The 14,202-nt window shown below is 45.5% G+C and overlaps 1 protein-coding gene across 2 annotated transcripts in view; it reads right to left on the reverse strand.

Moving 5' to 3' along the window:
- Positions 1-14,202, reverse strand: part of ASAP1 (ArfGAP with SH3 domain, ankyrin repeat and PH domain 1) — a 356,668-nt gene that overhangs the window by 53,597 nt on the left and 288,869 nt on the right. For both annotated transcript variants that reach the window (XM_077847265.1, XM_077847264.1), the window contains exons 14-15: positions 5,670-5,757; positions 2,912-2,960 (exon numbers count right to left, since the gene is read on the reverse strand). In XM_077847265.1, coding sequence (XP_077703391.1) covers positions 2,912-2,960; positions 5,670-5,757 — 137 coding nt within the window. The remainder of the gene's footprint in view (positions 1-2,911; positions 2,961-5,669; positions 5,758-14,202) is intronic.

The raw sequence follows: 14,202 nt of genomic DNA on the forward strand, positions 1-14,202 counted from the left end.
TCTCCAGTCTCAAAGCCCTGTGAGGAGCCAGGTCTGTAATCCCCTTCTTACTGACAAGGCTGAGGTGGGATGATCCGCTCAAGTTCAAAAGGCCACTAGGGGCGCAGTCTGGACCAGAAGTCTTCAGCCTGACTTGAAACAAACATGCAGGGGCTCCTGGGTGGCTCAGTTGGTGAAGCATCTGCTTTTGGCTCAGGTCAGGATCCCAGATCCTGGGATGGAGCCCCACACTGGGCTCTCTGCTCAGCGGGGAGTCTGCATCTCCCTCTCCCTCTGTGCTGGTGCTCTCTCTCTCATTTTCAAAATCCTTATTTTCTATTTTTTAAAAATATTTTATTTATTAATTTGACAGAGAGATAGAGAGAGAAAGAGAGAGAGAGCACACAAGGAGGGGGAACAGCAGGCAGAGGAAGAGGGAGAAGTAGGCTCCCCATGGAGCAGGAAGCCCGATGCAGGGCTCGATCCCAGGACCCTGGGATCATGATCTGAGCTGAAGGCAGATGCCTAACCAAATGAGCCACCCAGGCACTCCTAAATAAAATCTTTAAAAAAAGAAAAAAAAAAAAAAAGAAAAAAAAATGCAGCTGCTCTATTTCTGGCATCTTCCTGCTCCCTCAGTGAGAACGCAGTTCTATGTTTAATTTTACTGGACACCTTCACATGAGAAAGAAACTCAGTGACACCCTGAAGCTGTCTTTATGTAGCATGGAAGTAAATGAGGAACTGAAGCGTCCTCTGGGGGTGTGTGTGCACTTCCTCTGCAGAATGCCATTCCCTCCGACATCACTCAAAATGAAACCTCCTGTCACCACCACCAGCCCCAGAGAAGGCCAAGTGCAAATGTGCAGCAGCTGCTGGATGGGCCAAGCCAGCCTTTTACTAACGGGTGTTAAGTCCCACGGGTGAGAAGCCTGTGCCTCTTTCATCAAACTGGGACTGAATTCTTGTTAAGTCACCGAGTAAAGACAATACTACAGCTTGGGTTTGAAATTCGAACAAAGAAGCGGATGCGTTCCCTCTCTCACACCAATCTCTTACCTGTTCTCCCGCATAGGGATTCAGGGAAGGTGGAAAAAAAGAGAGGAAGAAGCAGTGAAACAAGTCCCTTAACCTGGCTTAGTTTTTTTAATCTGCAAAATGGGCATAAACAAGCCAACCTCGTGACTGAAATGAGTAAAGATATGGTGAGTGAGGCGCTGCTGGCTCACAGTGAGCACCAATACTGAGGGCGACGAGACACCCACTGGGCCGAAGGACCTTCTTCCCTAACTTGACCATAAGCCCCCCAGGCTCCTGGGACTGTGACCACGGGTACACTGCCTCTCAGAGCCCTCATTTTCAAAGTGGAGATAATAGCCTCTGCTTTCTAGGGTCGTTGTGAGGATTGACAAGGTCTGCGTTAAGCACAGTATGATCTCAGTAAATACTACCTGAGTCCACGGGTGGAAGGCCAGCCCTCCTGCTCTTATTTCTTTCCTAGCCACTTGCCAGTTGGCCAACCTCAGATCAGCAATAGACATCAACTGCTTCCTTTCTATTCCTCTCTGTTGCTTCCAGGCCAGCAAAACCTGCACCTAGCCTGCAGAGTATTTATAACCTTCCCGCGCCCTCAGCAGCCAGCTTGGGCTGCTTCTTCTCCTCTTGGGAGTCATCTCTGAGTAACACTCCCAAGAACCACCCGAGAGGGTGCGTGTCCCTGTGTTCCCACAGCACCCTGTCCCCTGCCTTCTATTCCAGCACAGACCGACTTTCTTCAGAGCAGGGGCTCTCACTTAGCCCCGTAGTCTCACAATTTGCAGTTTTGGGTCTGGAATCAGGGTTCATGAAATCTTCAGATGAATGAATGGGTCCGAGACTTTTCTCCTTCTTCTCCTTCACCTCTCCTACCTTCCCTCTCAGAGCTGCCTCCTCAGCCTTTTTTTTTTTTTTTTTGCTATGTGTCTCTCAACTGTGCATCTTTCTGACCCATTCCTTATTCTCTTTCTGACCCTTTACCATTTCTCCTGAAATGGGGAAAGAGTGGGATTCTCCAGAGGAAGAAGAAAGAGGGAAGAGGGAGAGAGGAAGGAAGTGAACAGAATTCTGTGGCTCTCCAGAAAAATTCAGGAAAATAACATTTATTGTGTGTCACCAATGGGACAGGGCTTTGAAAATGGGAATGCCACACAAAGGCCTATCTGCCAGCTCCAACACAAACATCCTCCCTTTCTCCCAAGCAGCTGAGGATGTAATGGTTCCACACTGCCTGGCAGGCTACAGGAAGAAGAGGGAATGAGGATGGCCCAGGACTAGGGACAATATGAAGAAAGACAGTGGGAGCTGCCTGAGGTTGCATACCTGGTCAGGTGAGGTGGGAGTCTACCCCGGAGAGTGTGACAGCAAAGCCAGTTCTCCTCTCTATCCCCGGCTCTTGAGCCAGGCTCACCCACAGGAGTCACCTGTCCATCCTGCTCCCTTGGGGCCAGGCTCTCCTCCCCCCTTGCAGTTAAGAGCCAAGTATCCAGGCAGACAGGCTCAGTACCAGGTAAGCCCCTCCTGAGTACAGGCAGTGTGATTAAAGTGAGTATGGCACAGTTCTTGCCCTCAAGAGTTCTCTGTCTTTATAGGGTTCAGATTGAACCAGGGGATCACTGAGGAACATGAGGAGGCCCAGGGGTAGAAGGAAGGTACAGAGCCCTGGGATGGTGAGGCTTGAGCTCAATCTTGCAGGAAGTACCGGAATTTACTGAGCACCTGGACAGACACAGGAGAGGCTGTGAAGGTCCAGAGGTGAGACAGAAGCATGTGGAACCCTCAGGAGAGGTTCTCAGAAACAAAACATTTTTAACATAACATTTTTAAGGTACGGTGCACAGGATAGAGGCATCTTTTCAGTTGAAGATATTGTGCCATTGTGTCAAAAACTACTTACGCTACATAATCCTGCTCATCTTCTGCCTGAAAGTGATATGTCCTATTATCTAAAATACAAAAAAGAAAATAAGTGAAACTTTAGAAAGTGGAATATCTTCAGGTATAATGTAAATTTTGAAAGTTTCTGGGAAAAAAAACAAATCACAGCAAAAGTAAGGTTTTAATATAATTTTTACACCATTCTGATTTAGCAGTTCTACAATCCACTTTGTCAATATTATTTTTCTGAAGTGCAACAGGAGTACAATAAAATAATGGCAAATACCAAACATCTGGCACTTCTTTTGAGAAAGAGAAAGAGGGATAGATCTTTCATGATCATAGCGGATGTCAGTGACCAACTAGAGACTGTGTTACCAGTTCAGTATGTGACTGTTCATTTTCTTCTTTTTTATTTTTGAAGATTTTATTTATTCATGAGAGACACAGAAAGAGAGGCAGAGACACGGGCAGAGGGAGAAGCAGGCTCCTTGCGGGAAGCCCGATGCAGCACTCGATCCCAGGACCCTGGGGTCATGACCTGAGCCAAAGGCAGACATGCAAACACTGAGTCACCCAGGTGCCCTGACTTTTCATTTTCAATGTGTCTTTTACTGTTTCCTCTAAAAAAAAAAAAAAAGATTACTTTTCTGAAATGATTCATTAACTCACGGGGCAGCTCCACCAAATAGGCATACGCTGCCCCATGTTACTCTCTGGCTGAATCAGGCTTCAGGGAGGAAGGGCTTTGACTCTGCTCAAGGTTCTCTTTTAAGCTGCTGCCCAGGTCAGGAGGGAACAGGCTAATTTGGATAGTTTGGGCAGCTGTACACAAGGGAGGCTCTTCCTTAAAATTCAAGATTTGCTAGAATCTTCATATTCAGGTTGAACTAACTCTTCCTTATTCACTCACAACATGTCTATTCCAGGTCAGGTACTCACACCCCTCATCTCCTCGAGAGAAGCAAAGAATATGCTTGTCCAAAAACACGCCATGCACAGTGAGCCCAAGAGGCTTGGCTGAACCAGATTCAACCTCTTTACTGCTGTGTGACCTTGGGTAAGTCACTGAATATCTCTGAGCCTCAGTTTCCTCTTCCATAAAATAGGAATCTGATAGGGCTTTTGTGAGGCATGGCCATAATGTATATAGAGCACCTAGAACATATCAGATGCTCAGTGATTGATGGGTGTTATTAATAACCTACAGGTTCTCACTTCTAGGAGTTTTAGCTTTTCAAAGTCATATTATAACTCCGAATTTTCATATTTCTTTCTCATCAATAACCTGATAAATTTCTTGGTCATAAAGAATCATGGGGACTCTGAACTTTAACAGATGCTGCATAATCCAGTTTGGACTCCATCTAAAAGGTCTCATGAGGGATCCCTGGGTGGCGCAGCGGTTTGGCGCTTGCCTTCGGCCCAGGGCGCGATCCTGGAGACCCGGGATCGAATCCCACATCGGGCTCCCGGTGCATGGAGCCTGCTTCTCCCTCTGCCTGTGTCTCTGCCTCTCTCTCTCTCACTTGTGTGCCTATCATAAAAAAAAAAAAAAAAAAAAAAAAAAAAAAATTTAAAAGGTCTCATGAAAGATTCAGTCCCTTGGGTTGAAACTGTTTTGGGGCTTCCATTCACCCAATTACATCAGAAGGATTTCAAGGGGCAGGAAAGTGTTTCGGTGTTCTGCACACAGATCATGCACTTGCACTCTTGGACAGCCCTATGGGGCTTTAGAGAGAAGAAAGAATACTGAAAGTTAATGTGCAGAGATTCATAATATAGGTGAGTCACCTTATTGGCACTATCATCCTCCTCCTTTATAAAAAGGCGTCCCTTCTCGGGTACCTGAAGGTACTCCATAAGTGCATGCCCAGGATCAGTGTAAGCACAGGGAGTCAGTCTAGAGGAAAACAATCTTTCCTCACTCTCTGAAGACCACGAGGATACAGGCCATAGGTCGGAGGATGGGAGGATCATTATGTGCCCTCATCACAAGAGAAAAGCACACAATGACCCATGGATTAAGAGAGTGATGGGGGGATGCCTGGGTGGCTCAGCATCTGCCTTCGGCTCAGGGCGTGATCCCGGGTCCAGGGATCGAGTCCCGCATCGGGCTCCCTGCAAGGAGCCTGCTTCTTCCTCTGTCTCTGTCTCTGCCTCTCTTTCTGTGTTTCTCATGAATAAATAAAATCTTTAAAAAAAAAAAAAAAAGAGAAAGAGTGATGGGATGCAGTGTCTTCCGTTCGGGAAGTGGGAAGGCAGTTCTACCTGGAAGCAAGATGATTTTTTAAGAGCCCTATTTTGCAGGGACAAAACTCTGGGCATGGTTATAACTCTTATAGGGTTATAGTGGCACACCTGCATTCTCAAGTCTATGCCAGAGATTCTTAACCACAGATACACATCAGAATCACCTGGGACTTCTTAAAAAATATTTATGTCCGGCCTTCACATCAAAGACTGTGATTCAGCAGATCTAGGAGTGACATTGAAATTCCTTAGAAACATCTCTCCAAGGGCACAAAGCTGTAGGCTCATGGTCAAGAACTGGTCTAGTTTAATGTATAAATCTCAATTTGATTCTACTGAAGGTCAGATCTGACACTGTTCTGCCTTCCCCGCGGTGGGTGGGCTCAGGGAAAATGAAGAGAGCTGCCCATGCAGAAATACCAGGGGCCAGACCTTGGGAAAGCTGCTGCTGCTTCCACGCCCAGACGTGGAGATGCCCAGGGTCAGAAGCCACAGCGAACGACCTGGAGAGAAAAAGGACTCACGTGATATCAGGTCAAAAGACTTCTTGTCCTCGGCATTTGGTTTTACTTGGCAGGTGAGAAGGTTCAACTTGGCCGGTTGCCTGTTAGACTAGAAGAGAAAGTGAGGGAGTTATACGTTGCATTGCCCTCTCACCCTCAGCGTCAGAGCCCTGTAGGGCAGGTGCACAGTCTCATGCAGCACATGTGATGGAGTCTCATTTACTCCATTAGAATTCTGAATCTCGTCTAAGGAAAAAAATCTTACAATTGTTGTTTAACTGTATATAAATATCCTGGTGATTAATCAGAATGGAACTAAGACAATCCACCTCACTTGCAATGAAGAGTGGGCATGCTCAATGGAAACGCACCTTTCTGAACTTATACACACCCAAGCACGAATCTTTGGCACTCTCAACCGTACTGTGAAATGCAGCGGATTCAAAATGAGTCCAGTTATTAATCAGCCCAAACCCGACATCTCACGGATCCGCAGATTTTGGTTGCAATGGAAAATTTAGTACTTTTCTCAAACGTGCAAAGATAATTGACCTGTGAGACACTGCTTAATGAGCCCCAAAATCTGGAGAGAGGGAAAATATAATAAGGACTTCATATCATCTATCAGCAAATCTCTTGGTCACACATATAACTCATTCAGACCCTGCAGGATTTAGATAGTTATGCTAATTTAGGCTTTGCCTACGTGGGAGTCTTGCTGCAGACTCACTCTGTCAAAACTCTTTCATGTCTCCTGCTATATTTGTAAGGTCACATGTTGGCCAGTGGCCGATGCCAGCATGCCTGCTTCCTAGAGGAGCTGACCAAGAGTGAAATGTCTATGTGCCCAGGATGGCCTTCACTTGAATACAAGCCTGCTGAAGGAAGCCACAGAACTCCCTACTCCTGTATTCCTGCCTCAGACTGATAGCTGTGATCCTGAAAATCCCCATGTCAGGACCATTTACACCCCCAGGAACTTAAATTTGGGGGGAAAACAAAGAGGGAGAGTGTAGGAAAGGTCATATGCCAGTGACCCAAAGTCCCGAGTAGCAGAGATGGTGCATGATCAAGACAACGTCAATGACTCCCATTGCCGCGGCTCCCATTCTCGATGATGGACACTGGGCAATTACATTGTTTACCTTCCTGCACTCGCCCAACAGTTTTTGAGATCCTCCTCCCTCTGTGACTTCAATGAGATTAGACACAGAAAACAATCCCTCTTGTCTTGAATCTATTCCAAAGCAAGCTGTCTGGGGGTTGGAAGTGAGAGACCCCAAGGGACTTCATGTTTACTGCACGTATGGTTTGACTCAGGCATGGACACCAGCCAGGAAATCCCTCATGGGACAGTTCTGCCTCAGAGGAATGAGCACTGGGGCAGGGAGTCCTGTGCTACAGAACTGGCTGCCAAACCCAGAAGCAGGAGGCAGGGGTTTGCAGGCCTGCAAAGCTTTCTCAGAATGGATCTGGGATTTGGTTTGCCACAGGCCCAACTCCAAAACCCACAGCTGCAGCCACCTCGAGGTCCCCCTCCCCCAGCCCCCTACTGCAAAAGGAATGGTCCTGCATCTCATCCTTCTGGATGCTGCTAAGATGACAATCATGTGGGACAGCCTGAACAGGTAGTGGTCCTGTTCACTGGGAGACTTTCCACAGAATACTGTGTTCCAATTTGGCATCCGCATTTAAAGAGGGATGGAGAAAAGCTTAGGAGAGATGAGGAGATGATTAAAGGAGTGGAAAATGGGCACTTTGAAGATTGGTTGAAGGCACTATTTAGTTCTGGGGAAAGAAGACCAGGGAAAGATTTAATGACCATCCTCGAGAACATGAAAGGCGGTTACAGGGGCAGGCAGGACAGCTGTTTTTCATCTGCCCAGATGAAGAAGAAATGCACTCACATCGTGCAAGATCTGAGCCAGACATAAGGAAGAACTTCCCAAGCTTAAGATGATTATGCATAATAAGAAGTTTAGGTTTCTTATCCTAAGTTGAGAAGTCTCTTAGAAAGACTTAATTAAAGAATTGTTTAGACACCATTCACATTTGAATGTGAATGATTTTTTTTCCTCCCCAAATCTATGTTACTCCAGTGCTTCTAAACAACTTCGCCAACAGATATAAAACTTTCAGAGGGGAGAAAAATACTTAATATTAGTATTCAGAAAAGTTAAACAGTACTATTCACCTCTCATCCCTAAGCATGGATGACCTCAGAGTATATATTACCGGGAAGCTTGTGATGATGAGGGTTCTAAACAGTTTGAGTCATTTCACGGTTGGCCCACAACTCCAATCGTGAGGATGTAGAATATTTATTTCCCTTGGAATTTTGTCAAGCCTACCGGCCCACCATTATCATATCAACATGCACTTCATTTGACACAGGTACATCTTGCCTACAATATAGTGTTCTTCCCCCAAATGCTCGTGAGATATCTGACAAATGACCTGTCACCCCAAATGTCAATTTGAGGAGCAAAGAACACAATTTTTGACCGCTGAAGCAGCCAACATTGCCAAATCTGAGCCCACGAGTATCAGAAAGTAGAGCATGGTATGCTCAACCAAAGTTTGCAGACCAAGGCCCCAGAAGGCTCAGAAATAAACGAGAGTAATAATAGAAACTCTGATTTGTATGACTCCCCAAAATTTCAAAGCACTTTCTCAACATGTAGTACTAATTTATAGGCATGTTGATTAAGGGAAGGTATAATCTTCTTGGCATTTTGGCAGACTAAAATCAAAGTAAGACTAAGTGAATCGCCCTGGGCTACATCACTGTGTACAGTTTAGGAAATGCTTTCATATTGTTTTAGTAGAGGAAAGAAAAAACAAAGCAAAGAAAGCATGTATTTATTACGTCCTTCCTGCAGAATAAAAACCCCAGTCTGTACCACGACTCCAAGTTCTGCTTCCAGGCTCCTTCAGACCAGCTCCTGCCACTGTGCCTGCAGCTCCCTCTGCTGGGCGGTGACGGGCACTGGCCTCCCTTCTGTGGCTCACACCCCAGGGAGTGCTGGGGGCCCTTCCACATCTAGGTTACAAACAAAGAGAGCGAGGGTGCCCCAGATGAACTTCTACTTTCTGTCTTCTCAGGTCCTCTGATTTTCCCCCCAGTTACTCCTGTAACTGATGAGAAATTTTAAAAGCCTCTTTGCTATACCTGTTTACTTATTTGGCTAAATAGTTAATGAGCCTCTGCAACGTTCCAAGCACAAAGGGAAAGCACTCTGCCATCAAGCAGCTACAGGAAACACACAGAGGCACAGACCTAGAATGTAGATCCTGACTGGGGAGTGCTGCACGGAGGCAGCCTCAGCCCTGCAGGACCCAGAGGGGGAGTCTGAACAAGGAGGGGGGAAAGGAGGGGGAACAGTGAGGAGGAACAGGTGCAGGCACCTGGGGGGGCAGAGGGAAAGACCAGGGCAGCAGTGATGCCTATAGGGAGGTTAGCGGGGTTGGGAGAAGTGCCTGGGGTGCTCCGGAGCTCAAATTCCTGCCCCAGTGGCTCTGGCAATCTCTTGAAAGGGGTCCACCAGAGCAGTGAGTAGGTCCCATGCATTCAGGAGGGCGGCGGGGGAGGAGGTCGAGGCCGTGAGATGGATGAGCAATGATAGGGGCCTGAATCAAAGCTGCAGTCATGGTAATGGGGGCTGGGGACTCAAGATACTGCTAAAAAGATGAGGTTTCTAAACAATTATTCCAAAGCTACCTCTCTATAGTATGTGTATCACTCAGTCCAGGCATCTGGACAGTGAGTGGAGGGAAGGCAGGTCTGCTGCTGAGCAGCAGCTTTCAAAAGCTATGGGTGCTTCTATTTCAAATACAAAATCAAAGATTTTACAGCTCTGTTCCCTGAAACTCTGAGGCTTGTCCTCTTACACATTTCACTTTTCATTATAAGAATGATACTGAAGAAACACTAGGGGACACAGATGGTGCAAAGAAGAAACTAAACGCTACCTGTTAATCTCACTTTATACCCAGACAAAACAGTTAATCCAGTTGAGTTTACAAATGTATGTATGTGAGGGAGGGAGGGAGAGGGAGAGGGAGGGAAGGGGGGGAGAGAGGGAGAGGAAAGAGAGGAGGGAGAAGGAGAGCGAGTGAGCAAGGATGTCGGTTTTAAAAAATCATGGGTCCAGGGGTGTCTGGGTGGCTCAGTTGGTTGAGTGTCTACCTTCTGCTCAGGTCATAATCTCAGGGTCCTGGGATCCAGCCCTACATCGGGCTCTCTGCTCAGCAGGGAGTCTGCTTCTCCCTCTTCCTCTGTCCCCCACTTGTGCTTGCTCGCTTTCTCTCTAGTGCTCTCTCAAAATAAAATCTTACAAAAAAAAATTTGGGGTTGGTTCAAGTTGTATATATTGTTTTGCAAACTTTTTTTCAATTACCAATATACACAGATGTGTTCATTTTATACACACACACGGCAAGACCACCCTCGAGTTTTTCACTTTTGAAAATGCTCCAACTAGGGAAGCTCTGGACGCATTCCATGAGCAGAAGTGATGAAGATATTATCCTCTGACATAATGCTCTGCCACTCAAAATAGAAAATGCTGTTCAGCTAGGAAAATCATCAGACATGTAAGTAGAAATGCCTGTAGAAACGGAATGAGTCAACTCTGATTAACGTTTCTGCGTCTCCTGGAAGAAAACAAACACCCCACATTTGTCCTCAAACAGCTGAGTGTGTACCACGGTGAAATGTTTTTGCTGGAAGTGTGAAGTTGTTAGCACAGGCGTATTTCTCTGTTAGCAGGAAGCAGCTGCTACTGGAATTAGTATCCAGAAATGAAATGATTTCCCTCCATCACCGTATTGAATTGCTCGGCTTCACAAACAACAAGTGAACATCATTAATTACTTGGGGGAATGAGCCTGACCTCAGCAGCCTGAGGCCGTTGTGTGGGAAGAGGTAAAAATAATAAAGCTCTGTTCACTTTCTACACTAATATTTGGTAACAGGGCTGTTCTGATCATTATGGTCGTTTCAAACTTTTTGTTCAGTAAGTACTTATCTAGACACCTACTCTGCCCTAGAGGCACACGTATATTTGGCATGCAGTCAATAAACACAATAATCCTCCAGCAACGTGTTAGGTACATACTGAACACCTAAAGTGAGATCTTATCTCTGAAGTTTTAGTATATTAACACTACTGTGTTTCGGAAAATATTTTGGTTTATTTGGGGGCAAGATAAGAGTATTCATTTACTGGGCACCTAAACTGCTAGATACTTTAGTAAATTTTATTATGGAATTCTTGCAATTGTCTCAATAGTGGGGTTACTGTTATGTACTCATTTCACAGATGAGGAAACTGAGGGTCAGGAAGGCAAAAGTACACTGACCAATGTTTTACAGAAGGTAAAAAGCAAAGCTGAGATCTGAACAAATTTCTTCCCAGAGCTCTTCCCATTTATTATACTGTTCCCTCATCAAGGCAAGCCCTTGGGACATTTGCATAGTATGTGAAAACATTTTCCCTGTTTTTCCTTTTCTTGTTCTTCCTATGCTGGAATGGCCGGTCCCCTTATCTCCCTCCAAACACTTAATACTTCTGTTGAAAAATCCCACCAGTTCTGGACATGTTCCATGTTCCAAAATTACTATCTTGTGGCTACAATGAAAGTTCTCCTCCCCTTTAGCAGTCTTTCAGATAGCTTAGGGGAGGAGAAGGTACCATCTAACTGAAATAACTCTTTCTAGAGTGTGCATAACTATGGATTCCCTTAAGCCTCCCAACCATTTACACCATGGTACTCATTTCCAGTTGGCAGATATATGTGTGAGAAAGACATATTCGAATATGCAGACATTCTTGAAAATTTCTTACTGTGATAAGGAACTCATCACTTTACTTTTGTGAGTATGTGCTATAATGTAAATAGAAAAAAGAGTTCATCTGGGCTTCTGGTAAGAAGTGGGGCTGATGTTGTCGTTACTGCAACTGACAAACATGCTGCACGTTATTTCATTTACTAATTTCTACAAGTGTTAATCTGAGTGCCTCTACTTGCCAGATAAAGAGTCTGGGCCAGCACCCAGAACTTTTATTTTTATTATTTTATTATTATTTTTTTAATTTTTAAAAATTTTTATTATTTTTAAAATAATTTATTTTAGCGAGTGAGAGAGAGGGAGAGAGAGAGAGAGAGAGACAGAGAGAGAGAGAACGGGCAGAGGGAGAGAGGGAGAGAGAACCTCAAGCAGATTCCCTACTAAGTGTGGAGCCTGACACGGGACTCCATCTCACAACTCTGAGATCATGGCCTGAGCCAAAATCAAGTTGGATACTCAACTGACTGAGCCACCCAGTTGCCCCATGGGCCAGCACAATAACTTTTAAACTCTTATTTCCTATGTAACCATAGTAACCACTGTAATCCATGCCTTATTAACCAACTAGAGCTTGTAAACCGAAAACATTAAAAAAAAAAAAAGATTTTATTTATTCACGAGAGACACACAGAATGAGAGAGAGAGAGGCAGAGACACTGGCAGAGGGAGACGCAGGCTCCATGCAGGGAGCCTGATGTGGGACTCGATCCCAGGTCTCCAGGATTAGGCCCTGGACTGAAGGCAGTGCTAAACTGCTAAGACACCGGGGCTGTCCAACCAAAAACCTTTTAAAATAATTCTACAAAATGCAGCAATTTGATGATAAAACATCCGAACTATAGGCATGTAAACCCACTAATTTCAGAGCACAGGTCATTTCTTTTTTACCTTCAAATCTGTAAAATCAGAATTTTCTTTAGTCTTTTTACCTTTTAAGAACCAGTCACATATACTGCAACCAAAGAGGCACACTTTCTGGATCTGTGGGCTCTAAACCAGTAAGGTTTTACTGCACTCTTCTGCTGGAATTCCAGTCATGTCAGATGCACACAGAATGACCCCGAAGGACTGTGTAGGCTCAGCCCTCACAACCTGCAAGGCTGGTGCTTTTGATCTGTGACCTCTTTTACATTTGAATTCAATTTCACCCCCTCTTCTTCATCTAAGAAATCAGTTCCCTGAGGAAGCTCCAGGCAGGCTCCTTGCAACATGAGGCAGATTTACTTGGCAGTTCCTCAAATCCTAGGCAGCAGCATCTGCACCGTGAGGCCCTTGTGCCTCTGGAAGATTTGCTCGAAGGAATCAAGAAACTGATGCTTGCTGGTCTTCGAAGTCACAGTGAGAAACTACCCCAAATACCTGGCTTTCTGGGGCGCCTGGGTGGCTCAGTCAGCTAAGCGTCTGACTTTTGATTTCGGCTCAGGTTGTGAACTCAGATTGTGAGATTGAGCCCCATCTTGTGCTCCACACTGGGTATAGAGCCTGCTTGGGATTCTCTTTCTCCCTCTGCCCTCCTCTACCCCTGGCTCCTGTGCATGTGCTCTCTCTCTCTCTCTAAAAAAAAAAAAAAAAAAAGTACCTGGGAGCCACACTTCAGGGTTCGGGGAACCGAGGCTCCTGCCCTTTTGTCTGGAGCAATGCCAATATTTTGTTAATTTACAAAGGCAATTTATTCATACTACAAGGTATACAGTAGAATAGAGGAAAAATCCATAATTTTGGAGACAATCAGACCTGGCTTTGGGTCTAGGCCTAACCATTTGCTAACAGCCATGAACCAGTAGCTTCACCCTCCTGGGTTCAAATCTCTTCATCACAAAGAAGGAAAACAATGCTGCTTTGCTGTGATAATAAACCAAGGCGATGCACAAGCATCTGGTGCCCCACCTCCAAGTGGCAGGTGTCCAGGTTCTGGAATTCAACTTCCTGGGGTCAAATCTGGATCCAGCACCTGGTGGTTAGGGGACTTCCAGACTTGTCCCTTTAGATGGAAGTAATAGCAACTACCTCGCAAGGGTGTCATAAAAATTAAGTGGGAAAACCTACATAAAGCACCTAGCATGGTAGTGTGTGCTCAGTAACTGTTACTATTTTTAAGCTTACTAATGATTTCCCAGATCTCTTTTCTAATGGTGTCCATATACCTGGTATGTAAAATTCTACTGTCATCCACTTCTCTGTAGAATAAAACAGTGTTCCTTGTTAAAGTGGAACCACTTCTGGGAGAGTTACCCATTAACATCACTCAGGTTCAAATAGAACAGCAAATCTTGTCTGATAGGAGGGTGGCAGAGGGTGAACTGGTGGCCGTGGGCCACGGGTGGGGTGGGGTGGGGTGGGGGAGCAGAGAGAACCTGGGCAGATGTGAAGACACAGAGCATGCAGACAGAGTAGGAGTGAGGGGGTCAGAGCTATTCCCAGAAATGCTTGGGACTCAGGCTGTGGAGACTTGCCCCCTGCTGATCTTACTATTTCATTCATGAACAGGACCCTCTGTGGATAAAGAGGGATGTGGTGAGAGTCAGACTTCAAACTGGCTGAGTTATCAATGAGGTCCACAAGCCAGCTCACGCACTTTGCAGAAGGCCTTGCAATCTGCTGCAGATGTCTACAGACCTCTTTGTAAGAACCTGCCCCCTGGTCTTCTGAATTGTAACACTGGCAAACGAGGGATGGGCTCAGTGGTTCTTCACCAGGGAA

This window comes from Canis aureus, chromosome 14 (assembly GCF_053574225.1).
Source record: "Canis aureus isolate CA01 chromosome 14, VMU_Caureus_v.1.0, whole genome shotgun sequence".
NCBI lineage: Eukaryota > Metazoa > Chordata > Mammalia > Carnivora > Canidae > Canis > Canis aureus.